Here is a 23,442-nt window from a genome sequence, read left to right on the forward strand (position 1 = left end):
GCGATTATAAACTGACAGAGGGTACTCATTCATTCTATAATAAGATTTGAAGCTATCCAAAGTGTTACTGAGGAACGACTACAATATCATATTTTCCAGCAAACTTGACAATTCAAACTTAGAAACATTAACAATTTAATATTGTATATAATCTCACTACCTCATACATCAATTAAGTTTTATAGTTCTAAGGAGTGAAGAGAGGAACAGGAAAGTTACTATAACATGGTTTTCTATGCATCAGCATACATTAACAGATTTCCTTTTGGTTTTGTTAGCTTTTTCACAGCTATTCTGACAAAAGTCAAAATAGTGTCCTGGGAAACATATATACAGGCCATAGTATAATTACAGGAGGGTTTGGCGATGCTTTGGCAGCATTTATTTATAAGTATTTCAATCGATTTTGCAGTATCAAGAAATGACAAAATTAAAATAATTAACTATATGTTAAAATCTCAGAAGTACTGTGTCACTTTTACAATGTATCTGCACAGACTGACTGTGAATTATATATACCTTGCATCAAGGTCTAACAATACAGGACAAATCAAATCACAAAATAAACATATTTCCTAACAGTTATACAGCAACACAATTTGAACCACAACAAGGAGTATTGGTGTGCATGGCACCTGCACTTGTTCCATGTTGATCATGAACAATATTGTACTTGAAACATTATTTCATGATGGGTAAACATTTCCACAGTTGGCGGCATGGCTGGAAATGGAGGTAGATGTGCACAGACAACACATATTTAGTTGAAGAATGTTTAATTTTAAGGACATTTTTTCTGTTGCCTTTAAGGCATTACAGTTATCTGATTATGTATATATATTCCAATGATAATACATATATCAATAAATTCTGGAGTCTACTCTGTAATAATGTCCACTTAACGTGCGTTCGCCATTCACCTGGGTTAAAACAATGACAATACAAATCTTTTACTACACAAGAGAATCCATTAATTAGAAACTGATCTGTAAGCAAGGAAATATGCATCCACTATTAATGTCCAGGTTCAATTTCTTGTCTGTATATTTTTTTAAACTTAGAATGTTCTTTTTTCTCTGAAATTTTTCCTAATTATTACTATACTGACAAGTGAATTATATGAAAAATTAACATGAACATAATCACGAGTTAATCGATTGTCACTTCTGCTGGAATATTGTCTATATAATGCTACATTAAACAATGACTACTAATACTTCACATGGACTTGGGACGAATATTTTTACTCTAGAATATAAATGTATCACATACCCTCTTAAACAATTGTTATTCATATCAACTTATTTGTTTTCTATCATTTTGGGCTGGTGACACTGAATGGAATAACATTTGTTGAGTGCAGAGAGGAACTGCATACACTGATGCATTATTTTAATGTTATTTCAATATCTGTACTTGTAGAAATTACAGTTCCTTGCTCTCCAAAGCAAGCAGGAGCCTTGCAAAAGAACAAATTCCAACAGCTGTTTTAACACTCCAAAATTAAGGCATGTCTGTGGAAGATTCATACTGAGTTATTATTTTTAACCTCACTTTTGAAGCTGACATATATTCAGATAAAACTCAAATTCTCAGGATATTCAAAATATCCTGAATTTAATGAATTGAGAAATCCTTCAGTTATTATATATTACATGGGATATTTCGTAGTCTCTGAAACATTTCTGAATTTTAAGTATAACTGATGTGAAACAGAATGATTCTTTTGGCTCACTTGTGCAGTGGTCAAGTTATGTCATGAAAGCATTCGATTGGTTCATAAAGGAATGACCATGAAAATGAAAGTGAAATGCTGGTATACCAATTAAATTAAGTTAAGTAAGGTACAGGGTGGATTATCAATGACAGGCATCAGTTTTGTTTGTGACAGTATACTGAACCAGTCTCCCTCCATCAGCACAAAATATATGCATCAAATGCCATTCAATTTCATGCCACTTACACTCCATATTCTTTTAGTTACTGAAAATGATATTTTACTCAGATGTCTATTACTTAAAAAAATAAATAGTTAAACAATCTACTGAAGAAAACTAATTTCTCTCTTCAAGCAAGACAACAGTTTTAAAAAAGTCTGTTTTTTCCTTTCATTTTAATGATATGCAAATAAATCCATGAGACCAGAACCTAAGGAACTAACTACCATATATCTATTTTTAACTATCCTCTTTACATAATAGATCAAGCGATTTCCCTGCCACCACAAATGATCAAAACATGTGATTCTTTCAGCACTTGATATCTAGAATTTACACCCTACATATGGAGAAAATTTTGTCTTTTACAGCAATTAGGAGTTAATGATACCTTTGTTAAAAGGTAAAGCTAAAGTTGTCCCTGTGCTTAACTAATTACACGCCATGCCATGAAGATGTATGAGGGAGTGGAGTGGATGTATAGATCCCCATTTTCTTGACCTAGGCACTAGTTGGAGGTGACTGGTCAGCTTCATAACCGGCCACTTTACGCCCAGGGAAAGAGCCCTCAGTACCTATAGGACAGGCAGCTGGGTGGGCTCCAGAGCCAGTCTGGATGACGTTCGAGAAGAGAAAATTCTTGACCCTACCTGGACTCGAACTCTGACCCCTTGGTCGTCCAGCCCATAGCCAGTTGCTATACTGGTTTTGCAATCCCGGCTCTTACTTTTGTTAAAAAAGATATGAATGTACTGTCTACCATTAGTAACAAAGTAAGGTGCACTGATGCATTCTTTCATGTTCTACCATTATCATTAATTCAAATATATTGCAGTCATTAGATGAGAGAGGAGACAGATTTACCAAATCTATCATGTACTGAAATATAACGGTTAAATGAAAAAAGGAAATGTGTTTACCATGCCTGTTACATGTTTAAATATAGTAAGGTAAAATAAGGTAAAGCTATCTCTGTTAACAGGGCGTGGAGGAAGTTAGATGAAAAAGGAGACCAACTAGCCTGTTACAATACTTTCTATCCTGATGGTGGAAGCAGCATGCTCCTCCAAAATGTTCATAACCATCTTTGAAACCACATCATGTCATTACCCAGAAGATCACAGTCTAAGATTTCACTGCCATAAATACCTCGTATCTAAAACTGACAGCAAATGACACAAGACAAAATATCTTATTTTTTACTAGGCACTTCCATCCCACTTCTGACACCAGTGTCATGTGATAGTGACTACACAGTAGTTCACACTGGAAAGGAATTTTGCTATCCTGTCACATTGTGATTATGTACTTCTGTTCTCATATCCAGTCTGAAGTTTTGCCACAGATAATAGAATTACTGCCAGATGCTTGATATTACATTGACCTAAGTATTAAATTGCATTAATTAACGATAAAAAAAAATCATACAGAATGAAGCAAGAGAATGAGACAATAAGGGAGCTGGAAGTGGGAACCATGAGGTATCAACGCCGTATACCTGGCCCATGCAAGCTCAGGTGCAGAAAAGATGCTATAGAATGGTGCCATCTACTGGTCACCTTACAAAGCCAAAGCTGTTAAAGGGATCACAAATAAGCAGCTTTAAGCCTGAAGTGACAATAATAATAAATATTTAACATTTAAACACACATAAGAAGATAAGGAATTAGGATCATTGAATTAAGACAGGATTATCATAAAATTAGTATTCAGCGCCAACAATTTCTTCACAGCTGCAAGAATTTACTCTTCTGAATTTGCAAAGGCTTCTCTCCCTCTCCATAGTATTTGTCATTAAGATCATCTTTCTTTTGTTAGCTTGTATAGGGGACATTGATCTTTCATAGTATATTTCTACATAATGAAGTGCCTAGTATAACGTATAACACAGTACCAAGTAAAATGATAATTAATGTTCTAAAAGTCTGCAACTATCCTGATATCTGAAAGCCATAATATACTGCCAATCCAAACGCTCTCACCTCCACATTACTCAGAAACAAACATTCTTTCTTTACTTCCACTTTCACCCAATACATTCACACTTAGCAACCATTCCACAAACAGAAAACCTTGAAGTTTGGTTTGTGCTTCATACAGTCTAATGTCGGACACAAAACTGCACTCTTCTCTGTTACTTGGTATTTAGACAAATGAGACATTTCACACCAAGAAAATATCAGTCACTAACAACAGTTATACAATTATGACACACATTCCGTAGTGTATGGTATATTAGATATGTTACACCTCAGTTATAAGCCAAATGTCTATACTGTGCAAAATCAGTATTAGTACCCTATTTAGCAAGATGAATACCACTTAATAATGGGTTACATTTTATGACAAAGAACGGAAATCTGCTCTTATTCAGTATTACTTATTGTATATAAAAGTTGTTCTTGGTATGAAATGTCTTCTAGTTCTCTTGTCTTGGACAGTCTTACAGGCTGGGTTATGTGACCCTGTTGTGTCATCAAATCCTGGATCATCATTAAAATCTTGAGATGTTGTCTTGTACTGCAATCACAGCTTGCCTTGGTACCAGACCTGCATTTACAGCTGTTCTTGGAACCAGTCCCTTCTGATCACCCCGGCAACAAAGTAGCCACTTCTCATCCACTTCCAACACAAGGCGCAGTCGTTCACCTTCATTGAATGATAAGTGACCACTATCTGACGGTAGTCGATGACATAGTGTTCGAACATACCTAGAAAAATGTAGTCAGAAGCACAACAACAGAAACTTGCAAGCTGTTTTGATACAGATACGTTTATTTATTTTGATTATTTGAAGCATGATATGAACTAGATTTAAAATGATAACAGCCAATACTTCACAGCACTGACTAAAAGACAGTACATTAACATACCACTTAGCATAATAAACTACACTGAATCCTAAGCCAGGCCTCTCATGCACAACATAAATAGGAATGTTAGGTTACTATAATCTGCAATACTAAGTTAAACCTTGATCTTCACATACCATATCTCTATGGATTACAGATACCCACCCTTCCACATCTTTTGTAATTACAAGGTACAATCTCCCTGAACCTTTCTACACTTCAGATGTTCCCAACAATTATATGAAATACTATATACACGCAAGTGAACTTCTAATGATACTGGCTTTCTGAGACTGATCGATAGAACATGACTGACAACGATCATAACATAATAAATTTCAGTAAAATAAAACTACCGATCAACTTTAGAATAATTCATCCTCACGACAAAGTTATAAAAAATGGAAACAAAAATTAAACTAGGCATTAAGCTGAATGAAAACTTTTTGTATTACTCTCTTATTTTATCTTATTTTTTTTACTGTAAGACACATTAATGTGGTCCAATTCCAGACTGTCACACATGAATAGAAATGATGCTAGAAAACTAACAATGTTTAACTGCTATGTTAACTTTGCTGAGATACATGCCTTGTATTCTCCTTATTTCTAAAGTATGAGTTGATACTAACATGACATTAAAAATGAATTCTCATGTTACTTGAAATTTGGTGTTACTAAGCATGTAACATAGATGTTACTGCTATACAATAATCAGATTAATGATGATGATACTGATAATGATATTCATGTATCCTCCACTTATCCAGTCTTCTCTAGTTCTCCATTTCTGTCTGGCTCCTAAGAAACCAATTCTTTCTTTCTGTATAGTGCAATCGATGTCCAGTGTTGTTTCACTATATTTAATAAAAAACCGTTCACTATAGAGCATCGAGGCAGTAAATAATGAAGTAGGCCAAGAGAAAAATATATTAAGATGATAACACTAAACAAGCAAATTCAGTATTTCAGCACTTTATTTAAGGACAACTCACAGAAAAACTTGGGGTTTCTGAAAGTAATAATAAATATACAATGTAAGATCTGAGGTTCCCACAGCTGTGACTATGAAGAAAGCAGTCTTCTGGGATTTGGCACCGTGTATATGTGGTGTTAACCGGCGTTTCGGAGGAACAAGCAGTCTGCTTGTACCGGTTCTCATGGTCTCTTTGCCTGCGGATTTCTTATATTTTTCCTTCTACCCTGAATATGGAGGTGATACATTCCTCCGAAACGTTAATTAACACCACATATACTCAGTGCCAAATCCCAGAATCATCATAAATATACAAGTTTACTTGAAAATTCTTGTATCATACAATGATAAAGAGTGGAAATTATAACATTATAATTCTACTAAAACAACTAAATGTACGAATCCTGCCTTCCAAAAAAGCATTACTATATCATCTCCTTACCAGTAGCCTAAGAAAACGTGAAAGTCCCTCATTTTAAGTAAGCCATACATTACCTTGGCCCTTCCTGGTTGTCACTGTGCCTCTGCCTATTGAGTGATGAAGATGCAGCTCTCCTTTGCACCTCTGTCTTGTTTGCTGTCTGCCCATTCTTGTTCCCCTGCACTGTGTTGGCTGGTCTGTATGGCAGGCTACTTGGTCTGGCTGCATGTCCCCTGGATCCATGTCCCTGCTCCTCACTGTGTAACTGATCCACCCTGCTGCATCGCGTTGATGCTGAGGGCTGGCGTTTCACCACAGGTGTAACATTCATGTTTGCAGCTTTACCAGCTTGAGGTCTAACTGCAATGTCTTTTCCATCACAGTTCTCTTTTGCACCAGATGAATTGATCTTAAACTTTGAACTAACATTACTTGGTCTTCTCAGCTGTGAAGAGCTTGTGGGGGTGGGTGGTGTTGTAACAGCCTTCTTAGAACGAGTGGACTGCTGAGGAGATAGGACAGGAATCCCAGAAGTTCTGACTGGTGAGGTCACAGGACGAGGTATCTTTGATCGACCACTACTGGTAACACTGGTGTTGGCACTTCCACAAGTAACATCACTGGCTTGACCTGGGGAAGTTAATCCTCCTGGAGAAACTTTCTCATTTATACCCACTTCTTTGCCACTCAGCATTTCCCACTTCATTTGCAACCTCCTGAACTTCCCCCCTCCTGTTCCGGCAGGTTTCTTTTCTGATGCAGACTCCCCTGACCTTGTCTCATCAGTCTTTGTAGCCTTAACATTCAGCAAAGGTGCAGGTGAAACAGATTCATCTCTAGTGATATTCTCCACATAGTCATCACTAGTAGAATTATTTGAAGAACCGGATGTATGTCTCCTTCTTCCTCCTGGTTTATTCTCTAGACTGTCTGAGTACTCCTCTTCAGTATCCTCTGCTGCTAAACGGTCAAATGCTTGGAAAAGTTTTGAGCCAAGCTGTATGCCACTCCAACGCTTTTTCACTGTACTTGCAATGTCTGTTACAAGAGAGAAACCTCCTGTTCCTTGTACTGTGTTGTCAACGCATGATCGTGGTCTTGGTTTATCTTCCCCAGTCCATTGCTTGTGAGTAGAGGAAAAGGAGTCCAGGAGATCAGGTAGAGGAGGACTGTTTGAAGAGCCTGCAGTGCAGTTAGGATGGTGTGCTGATTCTTCAGCTCGTGGCAGCACTTCTGCTGATACTGGTCTGCGATGGTGACAACCACCTTGATTCTCTTCATCACCAGACTGACTGAGGCTGTTTTGAATGGATCGGACAAACTTCAATAGGGTCCAGGATTTTCCACTTGTTGGAGATGATGATGTGGTAGGCTAAAATATAACCATAATTATTACTATTGGAGGGGGTGGGTTTCCCCAAGCACCGCAACTAATAGTCTATTGTACGTCCCCCTTTGATATTCTACCAGTCGCCATACCCTTCCGGTACTGGTGCTCGCTATCAGCCCCGTTCAGCCAGTGAGGCTGGCAGTGGTACCTGATAACTTCCCCATCTACCAGAGGCATTGGAAACTACTTGGGCGGGAAACTTTTTGCCTAATTTTGTTCAGAGGTGTCCTAGAGACATGAGGATCTTTTACGTGCCGTAAATCTACGACACGGGACATACGGCTTAAAGTCCCTCCCGGAGGACTTGTTCCCTGAATTTTTCCGCCCTTAAAAATTCCACGACCTCTGCCGGGTTTGAACCCGCGTACCTTGAGTCATGAGGTGGGAATGTTACCCGCTTAGAAGATAACCATAATAAAATATATTAAATTCCCTTCATTGCCACTACACGTCTACCATACACAATGCCTTTCCAAAGTCAAGTGCACAGGCTAATGCATGTGACTTCTTTCTCAGGCCATGTAACTAATTGTTTTTTCCACTATGTGGACATAAACTAAGTTATTCAGTGAACTAAAGTTTTGTATTTTATAAAATATCTAACTGAATTGGAGATGGATGATGTTTGACAATGTGCCAAATTTCAAACATAACTGAACAACAAATATAAATTATGTAAACAAACAAATCAAAGAGATTAATTGCTGAAGTGTGAATTGGATGGAGAAACTCACATAATTTGTGCTCTTTGTTAGATGTCACTATGACAATCATATCAAGGAGGATGATATGTATGGTACATGTAGCATATAAGGAGAAGATTAAATACTGTAAGTGAAAAACTTGATAGCAAGAAACTACTTTCAAGTCTTAGATGTAGATGGGAGGATACTATTAAAGCTGATCTCAAACAAACAAGAGTGCAAGGGTGTGGGATAAACTCAGCTGGCAAGGACAGGGTCCAGTGATGGAACACTAAGAGAATGATAACGAATGTTTGTGCTCCATAAGATGTTGGATTTTCTTCTACCAGGTGAGTGACTATCGGGTACTCAAGAAATATTCTGATACATGGTATAAGAAGGAACAAAGAAATTACATACATACATATCAGGTACTCGTGAAATATTCTGAGACATGGTATGCAAACAGACAGACACACATACATACATAGTTGGGAACTATGAAGGGAAAACTGATCAACTTAACAGACCTACACAAAAATCAGAGGATGATATTAAAATGAATCATAAAGAATCGTCAAGAAATAGAATGCAAGGGTATGGACTGGATTTATCTGGTGAACAGGGGTGAGCGGTGTGTGCTTGTAAAACTAATTAGAGTCCCATAAAAGTCAAATATTATCCAGACCAGCTGAGCAGCTTTAGCTATCAAGAAGAGTCTTCCTTCATGGAGCCATTTAGTAAAACCTCTCCATCTGAAATATGCAACATGTGATACCTGTTGGCTAGCGATATCTGGCTGAGGAAGGGAGCCCATGCGTCGCAAACTGTGGTGCAACTGCCGAACTTCAAACAGCAGGTCCAACTTGAATGGCAGCAGAGACAAAGGCTGGAGAGATGCAAGCAGTTGATCCATGAGTGCCCTTACAGAGGCACCAGCAGTATTTGCAAGCAACAAGAGGCCCTCTGCTGCATAATGCTTTCGTAAGACACTTTCTCTTGTACGCAAATATCCTGCCCATGCATCTAATGAACGCACACTGTGGAAAACAAATGTGTGCATTATTATTTCTCAGAATCACCATCTAAATTATATTATTCTAAACTCTGTTAACGGGTAAATATGTGGAGCACTTGCTCTGAATTTATCTGCTTTAATAGCTTCAAGATCAATATCAAAATTCGGTCCTTCATTTCAGAAACATATTTGTAATTATAATGTTCAGCATATACATTTAAAATAATTTAATTCTGTACAAGCAGTTTTTTTATTTTAAATATCTAATATGTCACAGATTCATCTAGAATGATAAAAGGCTGAACAAATATAATAATATACTGTCACGTGTTGGGTGTTTGTAACGTGACAAATAACTTCACGCCATATTGGTTATAGCAAATTTATTCCACTTGCTCTTACATTTACACAATCTAGTTTCACAAGTATTGCCATCTGCAGTATCACAATTACGTCTTCTGCTGTAGTCACTACAGCTGAACTCGGCAACTGCTAGACTTCCACTGCTCTCGGCAACTTCACAATCAACACTGTGTCACTCCTGATCACACACCGCTCAGTTGGCCTTTTATACAGTTCCCTGTTGCCACGTAGTAACTGCGGTGTCACCTGTTACATCACAGTGGGAAGTGCTGTTACAACACCTTGAGGGGGGGGACGTTTACTGGCCTGTTACCATAGCAGTGGCAGTGGCTCCGATGCTGTTATGTCACTGCTGGTGGGGGGTGTCCTGCATAGCACAAATGTGTCACGATATGTTATGAAGAATGCCGTCTTCTGGCATGTGGCGCAATGTATATCTTGTGTGAACTGACATTTCGGAGAAACATATCACCTCCATCTTCAAGGTAGAAAAATCAGTGAGCAAGGAACCAGTGTGAGCAGGTTGCTGCAGACTGCAGTCTGTTTCAATACTCAGGGTGTAACTCAATTTCAGCTTGAGTGCAAAAGGATATAACTTTTAGAAGACAAAGAGTTCATTTTATTTCTGTTAATGACACATAGCAGATATAAGGGATCTGAAAACATAATGACCATGGGGTCAAACACTGCAAAGGTCTACAGCTATGCTCTTTTAAATGTACCAGAAGTGTAAACGTTGACAAAATGTACTTACTTCAGGAGTCCAAAAACAAATGCATTGAATTTCATTAGACCCTCTGTCAGGACATCTTCACCATTCAGTCTCAGGACCAAGTCATTAAGTGCTTTTGTCATAAGACCTGTCAAGTAACAACAACTACTATTAGACAGTATAAATCCATTGTTTAAATCTACTGTTTTGCACCATGCCCATTGTCTGAGTTTATTACAGCCAGTACACTGGTTATTTTCCTTCTTCAAGTGAACAAGATATAAAAGAAAGTTTAATCTGTTGAGCCCCCACAGCAGAATCAGAAACAGAATTGATTTCCAAGGCACAGCAGTTTTAATAAATTCAGATGTTGGACATGGTTCAAAATAGCAGTTTTAAGCAATATCACCGCCACCAAAGAGCTTTAAAATCAGTTTTGCAGAAATTAATTCATTACATAATGAAACAAACTTACTATTTGGCTTCTCAACACTTGTAACTGTGATCATGCCGAGCCTGTACAATACTATGTACAGCAGTATCCACACTGTAATACTACACTTTTGGTAAAACTATGTTGTAAAATATCTGGGTCCACAGGTTCACATTCCTGCTTCATATTTGGAAGAACATGGGTCCAGATCTCGGTCTAAAAAGCAGGTATATTAACTGAGGGTTCTTACAGTTATCTAAAACTTTTAAAGCAAATGTCACGAGATTACCTCAATAAGGCCATGCACACTTCCTTCCACATCATTTCCAATTCCTTATCCACTAACTGTCCTCTCATTCAATACTATGTAATGTTAACATTAGAAAGAATCATGGGTGTGTGAGTGGGTTTTAAGGCGCACCAACATTGACAGCTACATGTGCATGGAAAAACAACACTGTAAATCATGTATGTACTTAAAAAGCATAAAATTTGATGAAATGGAACATGTATCAAACCTCTAAGTGGTTTGACTAACAGAGGGTAAAAATGTATTACAAAAACACTAAAGATTAAGTTACAGATTTGCGATAAAATTGGTTATATATGAGCCAGTGAGATCTGAAAGTTACTAAATAAACAAGGAAAATAAGAATGTACTGCATATCAAGAGCCACATAAATCTGCCATTAGACAAATGATAATGTAATTCACACTCAAATTGTATGCTCAAAGTTTCCAACAGGGGAGTTGAATAATACGTCTACAAGTGTAAACGTAAATTAAAGTCATTAGAATTCATATTATGACAAGCCTAACACTGTCAATTATGGAGCAAGCAAAAAAAAAATTTGCTGGGAAGGATATGAACACAACTGAAAAGTTTGAAATGTTTGAAGATTTAAACAATATTTTTGTATAATGGCAAGTTTACTGTCTGTGGGTAATTTCTTCCAAACAGCGAAGTGTAGTCCACTTTCTGACTGCTGAAGGAGTAGGATGAGAAATTAATCGTCGCATGTCAGTTGTTTATGGCGAACACAGCATGTCATGTTCGCATGTGCTGGTGTGGCATAAGAGATTCTGAGATGGACGTGTGTCGCTGCAAGATTATGCTCGCCCAGGACAGGCTCATTGTGTCATCACTCCTGATGTTATTGCTACGTTGGATGGTGATATCCGGGCAAACCGACGGATCACTGTGGAAGAAATTAGTCTTTTGATGGGAATAAGTCGCTGTTCCATATATGCCATTGTGACAAAGCACCCGCTGTACCACAAAATCTGCACGCGGTGGGTTCCATATCAACTAACAGAGGAACAGAAGACTCAGACAATGGCTGCATCACTGGTCACTTGCAATGATACCATGAGGAAGAGTACGCTTTTCTGTCCCATATTGCCACTAGGGACAAAACTTGGTGCCACCATTTTGAACCCGAGAGAAAATGGCAGAGCCAACAGTGGAAACATGTGAATTCTCCCCCCACCGAAGAAATCCAAAGCCATACACACAAGTTCCGGTAAAGTGATGATGACCTTCTTTGACTGCGAGGGCCCTCTGCTTGTCAAATTTCTGGAGCATGGGGCCACAATCAGTGCACAGCGCTATGAAGGCACTTTGCAGAAATTGAGACGTACCGTAAAGTCAAAACGCCCTGGAATGCTATCAAACGGCATTACCCTTCTTCATGACAATGCGCGCCCCCACACTGCCAACTGTGAGGAAGACGCTACTGAGATTTGGTTGGGAAGTGCTTCAACATATGCTTGCAGCCCAGATCTCTCACCATGTGATTTTCACATTTTTGGAGACTTGAAGAGAGACATTTATGGACATTGGTTTGCATCGGACGAAGACGTGTGTGGCTGGGTAAAGATGTGGTTCTGTAGACAGCTCACAAGCTTTTTCAAGGATGAGATTGACCACCTTATCTCACAGCGGGATAAATATATTAACAGGTTTGGAGATTATTTTTGAATTAAGAAATGTTTTTAGTATGTTCTGGCATCTGACCTGTTTTCATTTGACTGCCCTTCAAATGTTTGTTGACGTTTACTATAGAGGCCAACATAAAATTATTTCACATATCTCACCTTGCTGAGCAGAAGCCTCCACAACTTGCCACACTGAGTTCTGAATGGAACCAAATGCTGTGTCCAGAGTAGGGTGAAGACCATCACTCAAAACAGCATACAGAGCAGGGCACAGTTTGGAAAGTGCCAACTGAGCACAGGCAGGAGTGTGAGTAGAGTCTCCCAACATGCTGCAGTGCGCTTGGTTCTCAGCTGCTGAGAAGTGGCAGATCATTTGTTCCACTGCATCACTAACTGCAGTCACCAGCGCTGTTAGGAATATCTCCATATTATACATCACAGTACATACTATACACTTGCAGATCTGTTCTTCAAAAACTGAGTAGCTATGAATCAGGGAAACCTTATGATATAAAAGCTGATATATGACACTGGAATATACAGGATGTCCCAGGATGAATGGTCAAAACTTCGGGAGGGTGTTCCTTATGCTAAAGTATGCCGATATAACCCAAAACACCTATGTCCAAAGTTGAACGGTTATGGAGATAATGGCCAGAGAAGTGTGAAACTTTGACTGGTGTTACACGCTTGTTGATTACAAAATACATAATAAAACTGGCAGGAATATGTGGTTTATGTAATGTTAATAATGTACGTAACATCAAACTAACTTGTGAGTGACATCAAGCCATAAAATTTACGTACAAAATACTCGCTCGCCATGTCATAATTGTCCTTAGGGTTTCCAAGCACTATACATGACACTTGACTGGCAAGCACTGGCATAACATGGCTGACTGCGCTATAAGCCGACCACATAACTGTATTAAATGTACATTCACGGAAAATCTCTTTTGGAATTTCGTTTCCATTATCTCATGTGGATTATTATAATAATCCATAATAGTCCCATAATTATGGGACCACGTATGCACATTTCGTAAATTATTTACAGCGTCCAGGGTAAAAGACGCCTCATCACTGAATAAAATGATGCTTAACAGATCGGGATGAGCTTTTATCCAGTGGCACAAACCCATACGCTTGCATGGTCGCCTGGTTCCAGATGTTGTACCCTTTGATCATGGTAAGGATACAACTCTTCATCATGTAAAGTTTGCCAAACCTGCATACGTGATACGCCGATGCGAGAGGCCATTCTACGAGTGGACAGACACGGACTTCTCTGAACCATCTCAAGAATGTTCTATCGTGTGTTTATCATTCGTACATCCTCCCTTTCAGACTGCACAGAAACACTCGGAAGAGAACCAGTATCATGCAATGTCTGGTGAATTCGGTAAATACGCTACGAGATGGAATCCTTCGATCGGGAAAACGCCTTTGGTACTTTTCAACAGCAGCACGTGCATTGCCACCGCAAAATCCACACACAAAATGCATATCATAATATTCCATGTGTGAAAACACAAGAGGCATTTCAGCAACTCATCACACAACTAATTTACCAACCATTCATGACCCTGCTGCAACGTACTCTGTAGGTAGCACATGAGTTTACAGTTAGTGTGAATCACCGACACTCAAGGACAGACATAGATAAGGCATCTCAGCTGACAGGCACAGTGCGTGGACCTGCCAGAAGATCACACTTTTCTCGGGCCATTATCTCCGTAAGCGTTCAACTTTGGACATAGGTGTTTTGGGTTATATTGGCATACTTTACCATAAGAAACACCCTCCCGAAGTTTTGACCATTCCTCCTGGGACACCCTGTATATAAGTGAGCAGAAAGTCTCCACAAAATTATGACAGAACACTAAAACCGTGGTGCTAGGTGATCCTTGAAATGTTGGAAGAGGATAACACAAAATGTAACTCCTGAAATTTACATTACAATTATTTTTACATATATATATACATATGTATATGAGGCTAAGGTTCACCTCCTATGTGGAACTTCATGTGGACAAAGTGACACACACTGAGTCAGGTGTTAAGTTTTCTCCCACAGTCACTGTCCCACTGATACTTCATATTCATCTATCAAAGCAGCTGAGACAACAGCTTATTAAACATATGACTCACCCCTCTTCTGGGCCAGATCAACAGGGATGGGACGCTGGGCTACACTGATGCTTGGGACTACAGATACTCTTGTTCCTTCAGATGGTGGACTGGCATAGCCATCAGGACTAGAGTCTGATTCTTCTCGAATGGGCATGTCCACCAATGGGGGATTCAGCTTGCACTGTTAACACATAAACTGTGATAATAACTTCAACTGTTTTGCAGCAACTGCTTTACACAATCAACAGAGAGCACTATTTAAGATTCACGTATCATTTTCCTGAAAGTTACAAGATAGATAGCCTGCCAACAATCTTAACCAAAACTACAAACTTCGTGGAGGAACTAGAAAAGTGCTAAACCGTTATGTAAGACTGGTGTTAAATTACTTAACTAAAGAAGGAAATGGTATGAGCGTAGTTTGTTCTTATTGACTGCTATTATCCTCTTTATTACTGTGGTGCAAGGGAATTAATGCAAAAACAATTCTATTAAGCATTATAACCAGATATGGTATGAAAATATAGTCGTCCAGTTTGAAAATGCTGGAAAATTTTAGTTCTGTAAGCTGATTGCAATTTACTTTTATACTGTTCTGTCTTGTGAACGTTTGGACCTCGTCCACTGTCTAGGATTTAAAGAATACAATGTTTTGGCAACTGGTTATATTTTTTCCCACATGAGAATAAATAAGCAAGCACATACTCAGATGGACCCATCAAACAGAAGTGATCTCAGCCATTGCATGGTCTCTTTCTAACAATTTCAACTGGGTGAATACCTCCCCATCTTTTTACCTGAGGACAGAAACAGATCCAGTTTATGAAACATAGTGTTCCTTCAGAAAACTACTCAATTGGCCAGGTCCCAATACTTAGTAATCCCAAATGTGATGTACCATCATCATAATCCTTTGGAAGTGACTCAGTGTTCATTAACTTCTCAAGCCTAAGGTATGATAAGTTCCTAGTGTGAAAGCTGATCACATTCTTTTAAATGGTAAAAAATCTAATGTTCAAAATTAATAAGTAAATGAAACAATTGTCTTTTTGCTTGAATTTTCAAACAAGATATTTTCTTAATTCCTGAGAAATGAGGAACCTGTATTGCACTGCAAATGTGCAAGACACTCTCCTGTGTCAAGGGTATATTAACAGACATGTCAGTTCATAAGCTGATGCTATTAACACTTTCAACTGTGTGGCTACCTTCATAATGATAAATAGTTCTCTTATTTAATGTGTCAATGTTCGAGATCACACCTGTGACCCTCCAATTATTAATACTGAATGCCAACCAACAGACCACTTTAGTATAAGTATTCACAAAGTCAAATATAATCACTAAGAAATGAATTTTGCCATGAATATTTAGTGAACCATAATGAAGCTGTGTACCTGATATGCTCTGTGAGTTACAAGAGTTGTTGATACATTGGGAGAGTTTGGAGGAGTATGTAGCAGAGTTCTGTCATTAGCTGCCTCAGTTGGTGAGCCTGTTTCACGGACATGAACACAAACTTTCTCAGCAAAGCTTACAGTCTTCTTTCCTCCTGTTGCCTTGCCACCATTACAGCAGTCACAGGCTGGGCCATGGTGTTCTGGAGTATTATTAGGGGTTTTTCCATGCTTCCCACAATGTTCATCTGTTACTTGATGTGATGAGGTGTTGCCATTTTGTTTGGATGACAGGAACATACTGACTTGTTGACGTAATTTCAGCATGTCAGCCTCATTCCATTCTTTGAGGCTCTCACCAGAGCAGACAACTGAGAGACCACTCATTTGTAGAAATTCCTTCAGCTGAAGCACTTCATCTTCATCTGCATCTTCCTCTTCAAGCTTTGCTTTTGTGAAGCAGTACCTCTCTCCCACCTCAGGTGTTCTTGGAATTGGTGGTGTTGGAGGTCGAACCTAAAAAATTTAACAGACTCAGAACTTCAACAAGCAATATCATGTTAACATGAGGGGCAATAGGAAATAAATCATAAAATCTGAAAATCAGATTTCACAGACTGAATTACTGGTATGTTTTTAATGATCTAGTAAGCAGCTACTCTTTCATTACTGCTTTGTACAGCACTTTCTAGGCAAGCAATGTAAATGTAACAGTGAAAGCATTCTTTTTCGATTTGTTGCTCTTAATCAAGCATTCAAATACCTCACATCATATTTTGAGTGGATGTGAAATTTAATTCATTACTGTAGCCCCAAGAAGTTCTTGTTTCATGAAACAAGAGGAAGCAGGAAATATGGTTTCCACTTTCAGTGTTACCACATGCTGCTACATTCATCTCTTAATTTATACAAAGAGCACAATATTATACTGACTGGCATATTAATTAACAAATACATTAATGAAGTAAGTCTCTACTATATGTCTCATGATCTAAATGACAGCCAGGAAACAAATGCAAACAGATAAATACACAGACACATACACAAACTGATAATGATGATGGTGTTAATGTGTGTTCACACTTTCATCAAAGTGTTCATGTTATGGCATAATATAACATTTACCTGATAACCTAGATGACCTTCTTCCAAGCTGCTATCTGTTCCAGCATCCACGCCTTCATCATCATAATCTTCATCTTCCATTTCATTAACACTCTTCTCCGATGGAACTCTCCTCTTTATGTCTGCAGCTACTTTACATATTCCTGTAGTTTTCCTTGGTGATGCAGCATATTCTGAGAAGTCATTGTCTTGAAGAGACCGCCTTTTATTCTTGCCCTCCCTGAAACCCTCTGACATGTCTCCTAGTTCAAACATGCTATACCTCTTGCTGTTAGCACTGTTCTTATGGGCTTTGCAATTATAATGGACTGCACTGTTGTTACTGCTTTCTAGCGACTTGCGCAGAATTCCACGTGGGAGTGGTGGCCTAGGTGGTGTTGGTGAATGAATACTGGAGTCTGCATCTTGCACAGGACCTGAGTCTTCTCTTCCAGCTGGAAGGGAGATTGAACGCTTTGGTAAAGGAGGTGCTGGTGGCTGTTGGATACCAGCTGGTTTCTGCTGGTTCATCATAAGACTAGACTCTGAGCTTACACTATCATAACGGTAAACAAAAAGAGGATTATAATTACTTGGATTGTGATTTGAAGATGAGTCTGTGAGGATGGTAGAGGAACCACGATAACCTGATGAAGGCTGTGTTGCAGTACTAGAGGATGAAGATACATTTGCTGCTGTATTAGTTCCACCTTGGAGGGGCTTTCCTTCTGCAGTTGTCACAACTGATGCACAGTCACAGCTCAAGGGCCTTGAGACCTTACTGCATGGACGCAGTGGGGGGGACACACAGAACAAAGGCCGGAGTGAATCTTCATTCTTTCCTTTCAGGTGATGTACAATTTCTGGGACTTCAGCCAATATCTGACGATATTCTCTTGGAAGCAGGAAGGTTAGTGAATCCCAGTCCTGAATGTGGGCAAAACCTTTTTTGCGGAGAGTTTCCACATCATTGCAAGAGAAGGGACGCTGAGACTTACCAGTACTTGACGTCTTCTTGTTATCTGCAGCTCTAGCATGAGAATTTGTTTTGTCAGGCTCATGAGAATGTGATGGTGAGAATTTCTGGGGCATTAGGAATATTTTTGCAACATTTAAATCTTCCTGCTTCTCTCTCAGGAACGCTAAATCAGGTAACGTATAGTTTGGGTAAAATACATACAACGGTTTCTTTGCCTCATCTCCTAAGATGCCTTCTCCTGGAAGTGTCTTCAGATCAGGCAAGATGATCTTGACTAGAGAAGTTCCATTAGGACTTTCCAAGAGCTTGAAAGGGATTGACTTGAGCATGTTAACATCAGCATACCCTGAAGTTTGGATACTTCGATGCATGAGATGTACCGGTATCTGAGTTGCTATGTTCTTAGTGGATGTAATAGTGGCAGGGCTGCTGCAAGCCTTTTTCCTAGAAGGTAAAAAGTTCTGCAACCTTGTTGGTTCTGTTTCCTCACTTGAACTGCAGTTACTGATGCTCTCACCAGATAGTGAGGGTGTGGAACTACCAGAACTATTCAACCTCTTGGTCTGTGTTCCTTGGCTCTGCCCTTTCTCCTGCCTCTTTCTCTGAAGAATCTGTATGTCTTCCTTCTCAATACTGTTATTGTTATTTATATTGAACATTGTTACGTTCTTTGCAATGCTACTACTACACTTTGGTTTTAATAACTTGTACGTATTGGTATGACTAGAGTTTGAACATTGCTCTTCCTGCTGGTCACTATTACAGCTGTTTATTCCTATATCCAGAGTGGACTCTTCGATCTTTGAGACACTCTCTGATAACTGTTCAACTGATTCTGACCTGTCAGATGCATGTTCCTCCTCCTCCTCAATAAGCTCATGCTGTCTATGCATATAAGAGTCTTCCTTCCTGCTAGGTTCCACCAGGCTGTCCTCAAAGCAGCAAGTGGAATAGTCAGTGGCAGCATCATCTCCCCGGATCCAGTTGTTGGTTGCTCCATCCAGAGTATCAGCTGTTGTCTTATGATCATTTCCATTTTCAGCTCCATAATCTGCTCTGGTTTTATTACCATTGTCACAGGAATTTTCTGTATCATGCAGTTCACAACGGCAATCATTAAGACAACCACAAGCACCATCCTCACGGTTTCCTGCACCATGTAGACCAAGAGCCGCATTCAGAATGCTGGCAGGTGCTGCAGTGTTGATCACAGGACAAGATCTTTGTCTCGTGGAGTCTTGGTTGTATGAATCACTTTCTCCTTCTGACTGACTGTTGTTAGAAGCTGGCCAGCATTCACTGGCATATGACTGGTCCATAGCATAACACATCCCCTCATTACTTACACTCTTCTGTTTCATGAACAGTTTGACAAGGCTGAAGTTATGTTGCTTCCGGCCACCTCCCCCACTGCAGCTGCTGGCACCATCCACTGAGCTGTTCGTTTCTGAGTGTGCTGAAAGGAGACTGCTGCTGTTATGGTGGTGCTGAACATCATACAACTTCATGCAACCCCCTATACTTGGGAGCCTTGTCCTTGTTTCAGACTCCATTGATGAACTCAAAGCACTGCTGAGTTTGCTGCTCACAGAAGCTAACAGACACCTGCGCCGTCGTTGTGACAGGTTGGGCATACTTTGGCTCTTCAGCGCTGTGGCATCCACAGGCTGGAAACTCTGAATACATGCTCCTTCAGGGTAAGTAGTGTTGTTATTGCCAGATGGGTGACGTGTCAACTGTACTTCACTTGAACGTTTCTTCAATTTACTCCATGTTGTATAGACAGAATCTGAACGTGCCATTGATGTGTCCAATGGATGACTACCCCCTCCACCTCGTCCACTTGATGGCTTGACAAATCGGGTACTTGACCAGTTGTTGCTCCCAGATGTTGTAGCCTCACTCCCACCTGCAGGAAATGCACAGAATTCTGAAACTTATGTACTTTATGACACACACAATGTCCACTAATGCTGTATCTAAACATGAAACTTAGTTATCTGATTCGTTTAATTACAGAACAGTGATTCCAACAACAAACAAATCAAAGAGGACTATGTTTAAAGGCAATAAACAGACAAAGAAACTGTATGGTCCATAACCATATGCTCCAATTCCTCTAAGTTTTCATATACTACATTATTTTTCATTAGGAATAAAGCCTGGAAAACAAACGCAAATGAACTGTAATGACATAATATGAAGGGACATTCTGACATCAGTAATAACTTACTTATGGAGCTGAGCCCTTCTTGAGAAGCTGCCAAATTGTGCAGCTACTCAAGAATTTCCCAGCATTCTATGGAACCAGAAGTTTCATTACCATGTTCGCAAAAGCCCTCTACTGATCCATATCCTGAGCCAGATCAATCCAATCAACACCATCCCACCTCATCTCTCTGAAATCCATTCTAATATTGTCCACCAACCTATCCCTTGGTCTTCCTAGTTAGTCTCCTTCTCCCCCACTCATGCTACATGCTGTGCCCACCTCATCCTCCTTGATTTGATTATTCTAATTATACTTGGAGAAGTGAAAAAGTATTGAAGCTCCTCATTATGCAGTTTTTTCCAAACTCTTGTCACTTTATCTCTCTTTGGTCCAAATATTCTCCTCAACACCCTGTTCTCAAACACCCTCAGTCTACGTTCTTCCCTTAATGTCAGAGACCAAGTTTAATAGCCATACAGAACCACAGGCAAAATTATACAGTAGTTTTGTATATTCTAATTTTTATGTTTTTGGACAGCAGATGAGAAGACAAAAGGTTCTGGACTGAATGGTAACAAGCATTACCTGAGTTCAATCTCCTCTTAATTTCCTACTGAATCAGGTTTTGATTTGTTATCGTCATTCCCAAATATCTGAACTGTGCCACATTTTCAAAACATCTATTTTCTATCGATGTCATGATTTCGCACTCCATTTTGGTGATGAAACAGCAACATATACTTAATTTTCTCTGTGTTTACTTCTAGACCAACTTCCTTACTGGCGTCAATTAAAGTCTGTGTGTTTCTCTTTACGGTATCTGTATTATCACCCAGCAGATTCACATCATCAGAATATACCAACAGCTGATGTGTCCCATTTAATTTCAGTTCAATCTGGTTTTCCTGGACCTTCCTAATGGCATATTCTAAAGCAAGGGTCTCCAAACTACAGCCTGCAGGCCACCACATCCAGCCCGTGAAAGAATTGTGCAGAAATGCGCCAATTGAACTAATTTTCCAATGAGTACTGTTAATGTGATTCCAAGCTTACTGACCTGACATATTGTACTGCAGTTCGATGGCTTAGCTGTGGAAAGGTATTTCGCACTTCTTTCAGCTCAGGAATGAAACTGATATATTTCTTACCGAGAAAAACCATCACGAACCACTTTTATCAGATATCGAGTGGCTTTGGAAATAAGCATTTTTTGCTGATCTGGTGAATCATATGAACCATTTGAATTTAAAGTTGCAGGATGAAAATAACTTTGTCTGTGATTTATTTGCACTTATCAAGGCATTCAGAGCAAAGCTGATACTTCTGGAAAGCCAAGTGAAAAACTGTAACTTTGTTCATATGCTATACTGTGCAGAGTTGCATAAAAAGGGTGAAGCAGAATTTCCTTCCTTGTGTGCAAATTTAGTCATTTCAGATTTGAAAGAACAATTTCGGAAGCGATTTGCTGATTTGGATTCCAGTGCTCAGGAAATTAGATTGTTTCAAAATCCGTTTGACTGTGATGCTGCAGATGTCCCAAGTCAAATTCAAATGGAAATTATTGAACTTCAGGAAAATGATGTATTTTAGCGTCCTGTTGCACTGATTTTCATCCATGATATGTATACAGTGGCCGTCTTGTAGTGCACTCAATTTCACCTGTTACTTCACGACATGTTTCGGCAACATAGTGCCATCATCAGGTGCCCTAATTATGCTAATCTATTGTATTGGTTGCCTTTATATGTCTTTATAAAAGTATTTAAACATTATCATATTAAAGACAAATACAAGGAAGGAAATTTGATCGAATTTTACAAATTTCTGAACTCTGAGTAATTTCCAAATTTAAAGAAATTTGCTTGTAAATTTATCTCCATTTCTGGGACGACAAATCTGTGTGAACAAGCTTTTTCCCAGATGAAGTACATCAAGTGGAAATACAGGGCAAATTTATCCGATGAACATTTAAAGTCGCTACTTGTGACTAGCGTTTCGAAATTTGAACCTCAATTTAATCAGACTTTAAGAATGCAAAAAGAGTTCCGTCATTCACATTAATTCTTTTATAATAATTTGTGATGAAAATATGAGCATTTGCTGCTACAGTCTGTTGTCATTAATATACGATAATTTATTCTCACGTATTTTGTATTTAGTTTATGAAATTCTGTGCTTTCAATAAAACTCATATACCTAGTTTTTAATTTCTCATTTTATCTGGCCCACTGAAAGTGCTGAATTATCTAATGTGGCCCGCGGTTCGAAAAGTTTGGAGACCCCTGTTCTAAAGCAAGATTGACAAGGAATGGCAATAAAGCATCTCCTTGTCTTAGACAATTCTGGATAGGAAATTTGTCAGACAAATGTTTACTTATACAGACTTTACTATAAGTTTCCTTTAAACACATTTTAATCCACCTAACTAGTTTCATGGGTATCCCAAATTGTATCAGAATATTGTACAATACTTCCCTCCTAACTGCATCATAGGCTTTCCTGAAGTCTACTAATAGCTGGTGTACTGTCTCATTGTGCTCCCATTTTTTCTCCAATATCTGACGAATGCAAAAGATCTGATCTGTAGTTGATCTGTTAAGTCAAAAGCCACACTGATGATCCCCAATAATTTCATCGGTGTATGGACTTAACCTTGGGAGAAGAATATTGGATAAAATTTTGAATGAAGTTGATAGCGGTGATATCTCCCAATAATTACTACAGTCAGTTTTATCAACCTTCTTGTGAACTGGCACAATAATAGAGTCCTTCCACTGATCAGGAAATTTTTCCTGGTAGCATAGTTGGTTGAGGCACTATGCTACAAACTGGAAGGTCGCGGGTTCAAGTCCCGATGAGGTCATTGGATTTCTTTCAATTGACCTAATCCTTCC

The 23,442-nt window shown here is 39.0% G+C and overlaps 1 protein-coding gene across 6 annotated transcripts in view; it reads right to left on the minus strand.

The window, feature by feature from the left end:
* Positions 1–2,565: 2,565 nt before the first annotated feature.
* LOC111872358 overlaps positions 2,566–23,442 on the minus strand; it is a 122,831-nt gene continuing 101,954 nt past the window's right edge. For all 6 annotated transcript variants that reach the window (XM_023866151.2, XM_023866156.2, XM_023866154.2 and 3 more), the window contains 8 exons: positions 17,379–20,245; positions 16,254–16,769; positions 14,875–15,037; positions 12,883–13,131; positions 10,395–10,500; positions 9,038–9,299; positions 6,261–7,558; positions 2,566–4,648 (listed from right to left, as the gene is read on the minus strand). In XM_023866151.2, coding sequence (XP_023721919.1) covers positions 4,432–4,648; positions 6,261–7,558; positions 9,038–9,299; positions 10,395–10,500; positions 12,883–13,131; positions 14,875–15,037; positions 16,254–16,769; positions 17,379–20,245 — 5,678 coding nt within the window. In that variant the 3' untranslated portion in view covers positions 2,566–4,431. The remainder of the gene's footprint in view (positions 4,649–6,260; positions 7,559–9,037; positions 9,300–10,394; positions 10,501–12,882; positions 13,132–14,874; positions 15,038–16,253; positions 16,770–17,378; positions 20,246–23,442) is intronic.

This window comes from Cryptotermes secundus, unplaced genomic scaffold, assembly GCF_002891405.2.
Source record: "Cryptotermes secundus unplaced genomic scaffold, Csec_1.0 scaffold144, whole genome shotgun sequence".
Classification (NCBI taxonomy): Eukaryota; Metazoa; Arthropoda; class Insecta; order Blattodea; family Kalotermitidae; genus Cryptotermes; species Cryptotermes secundus.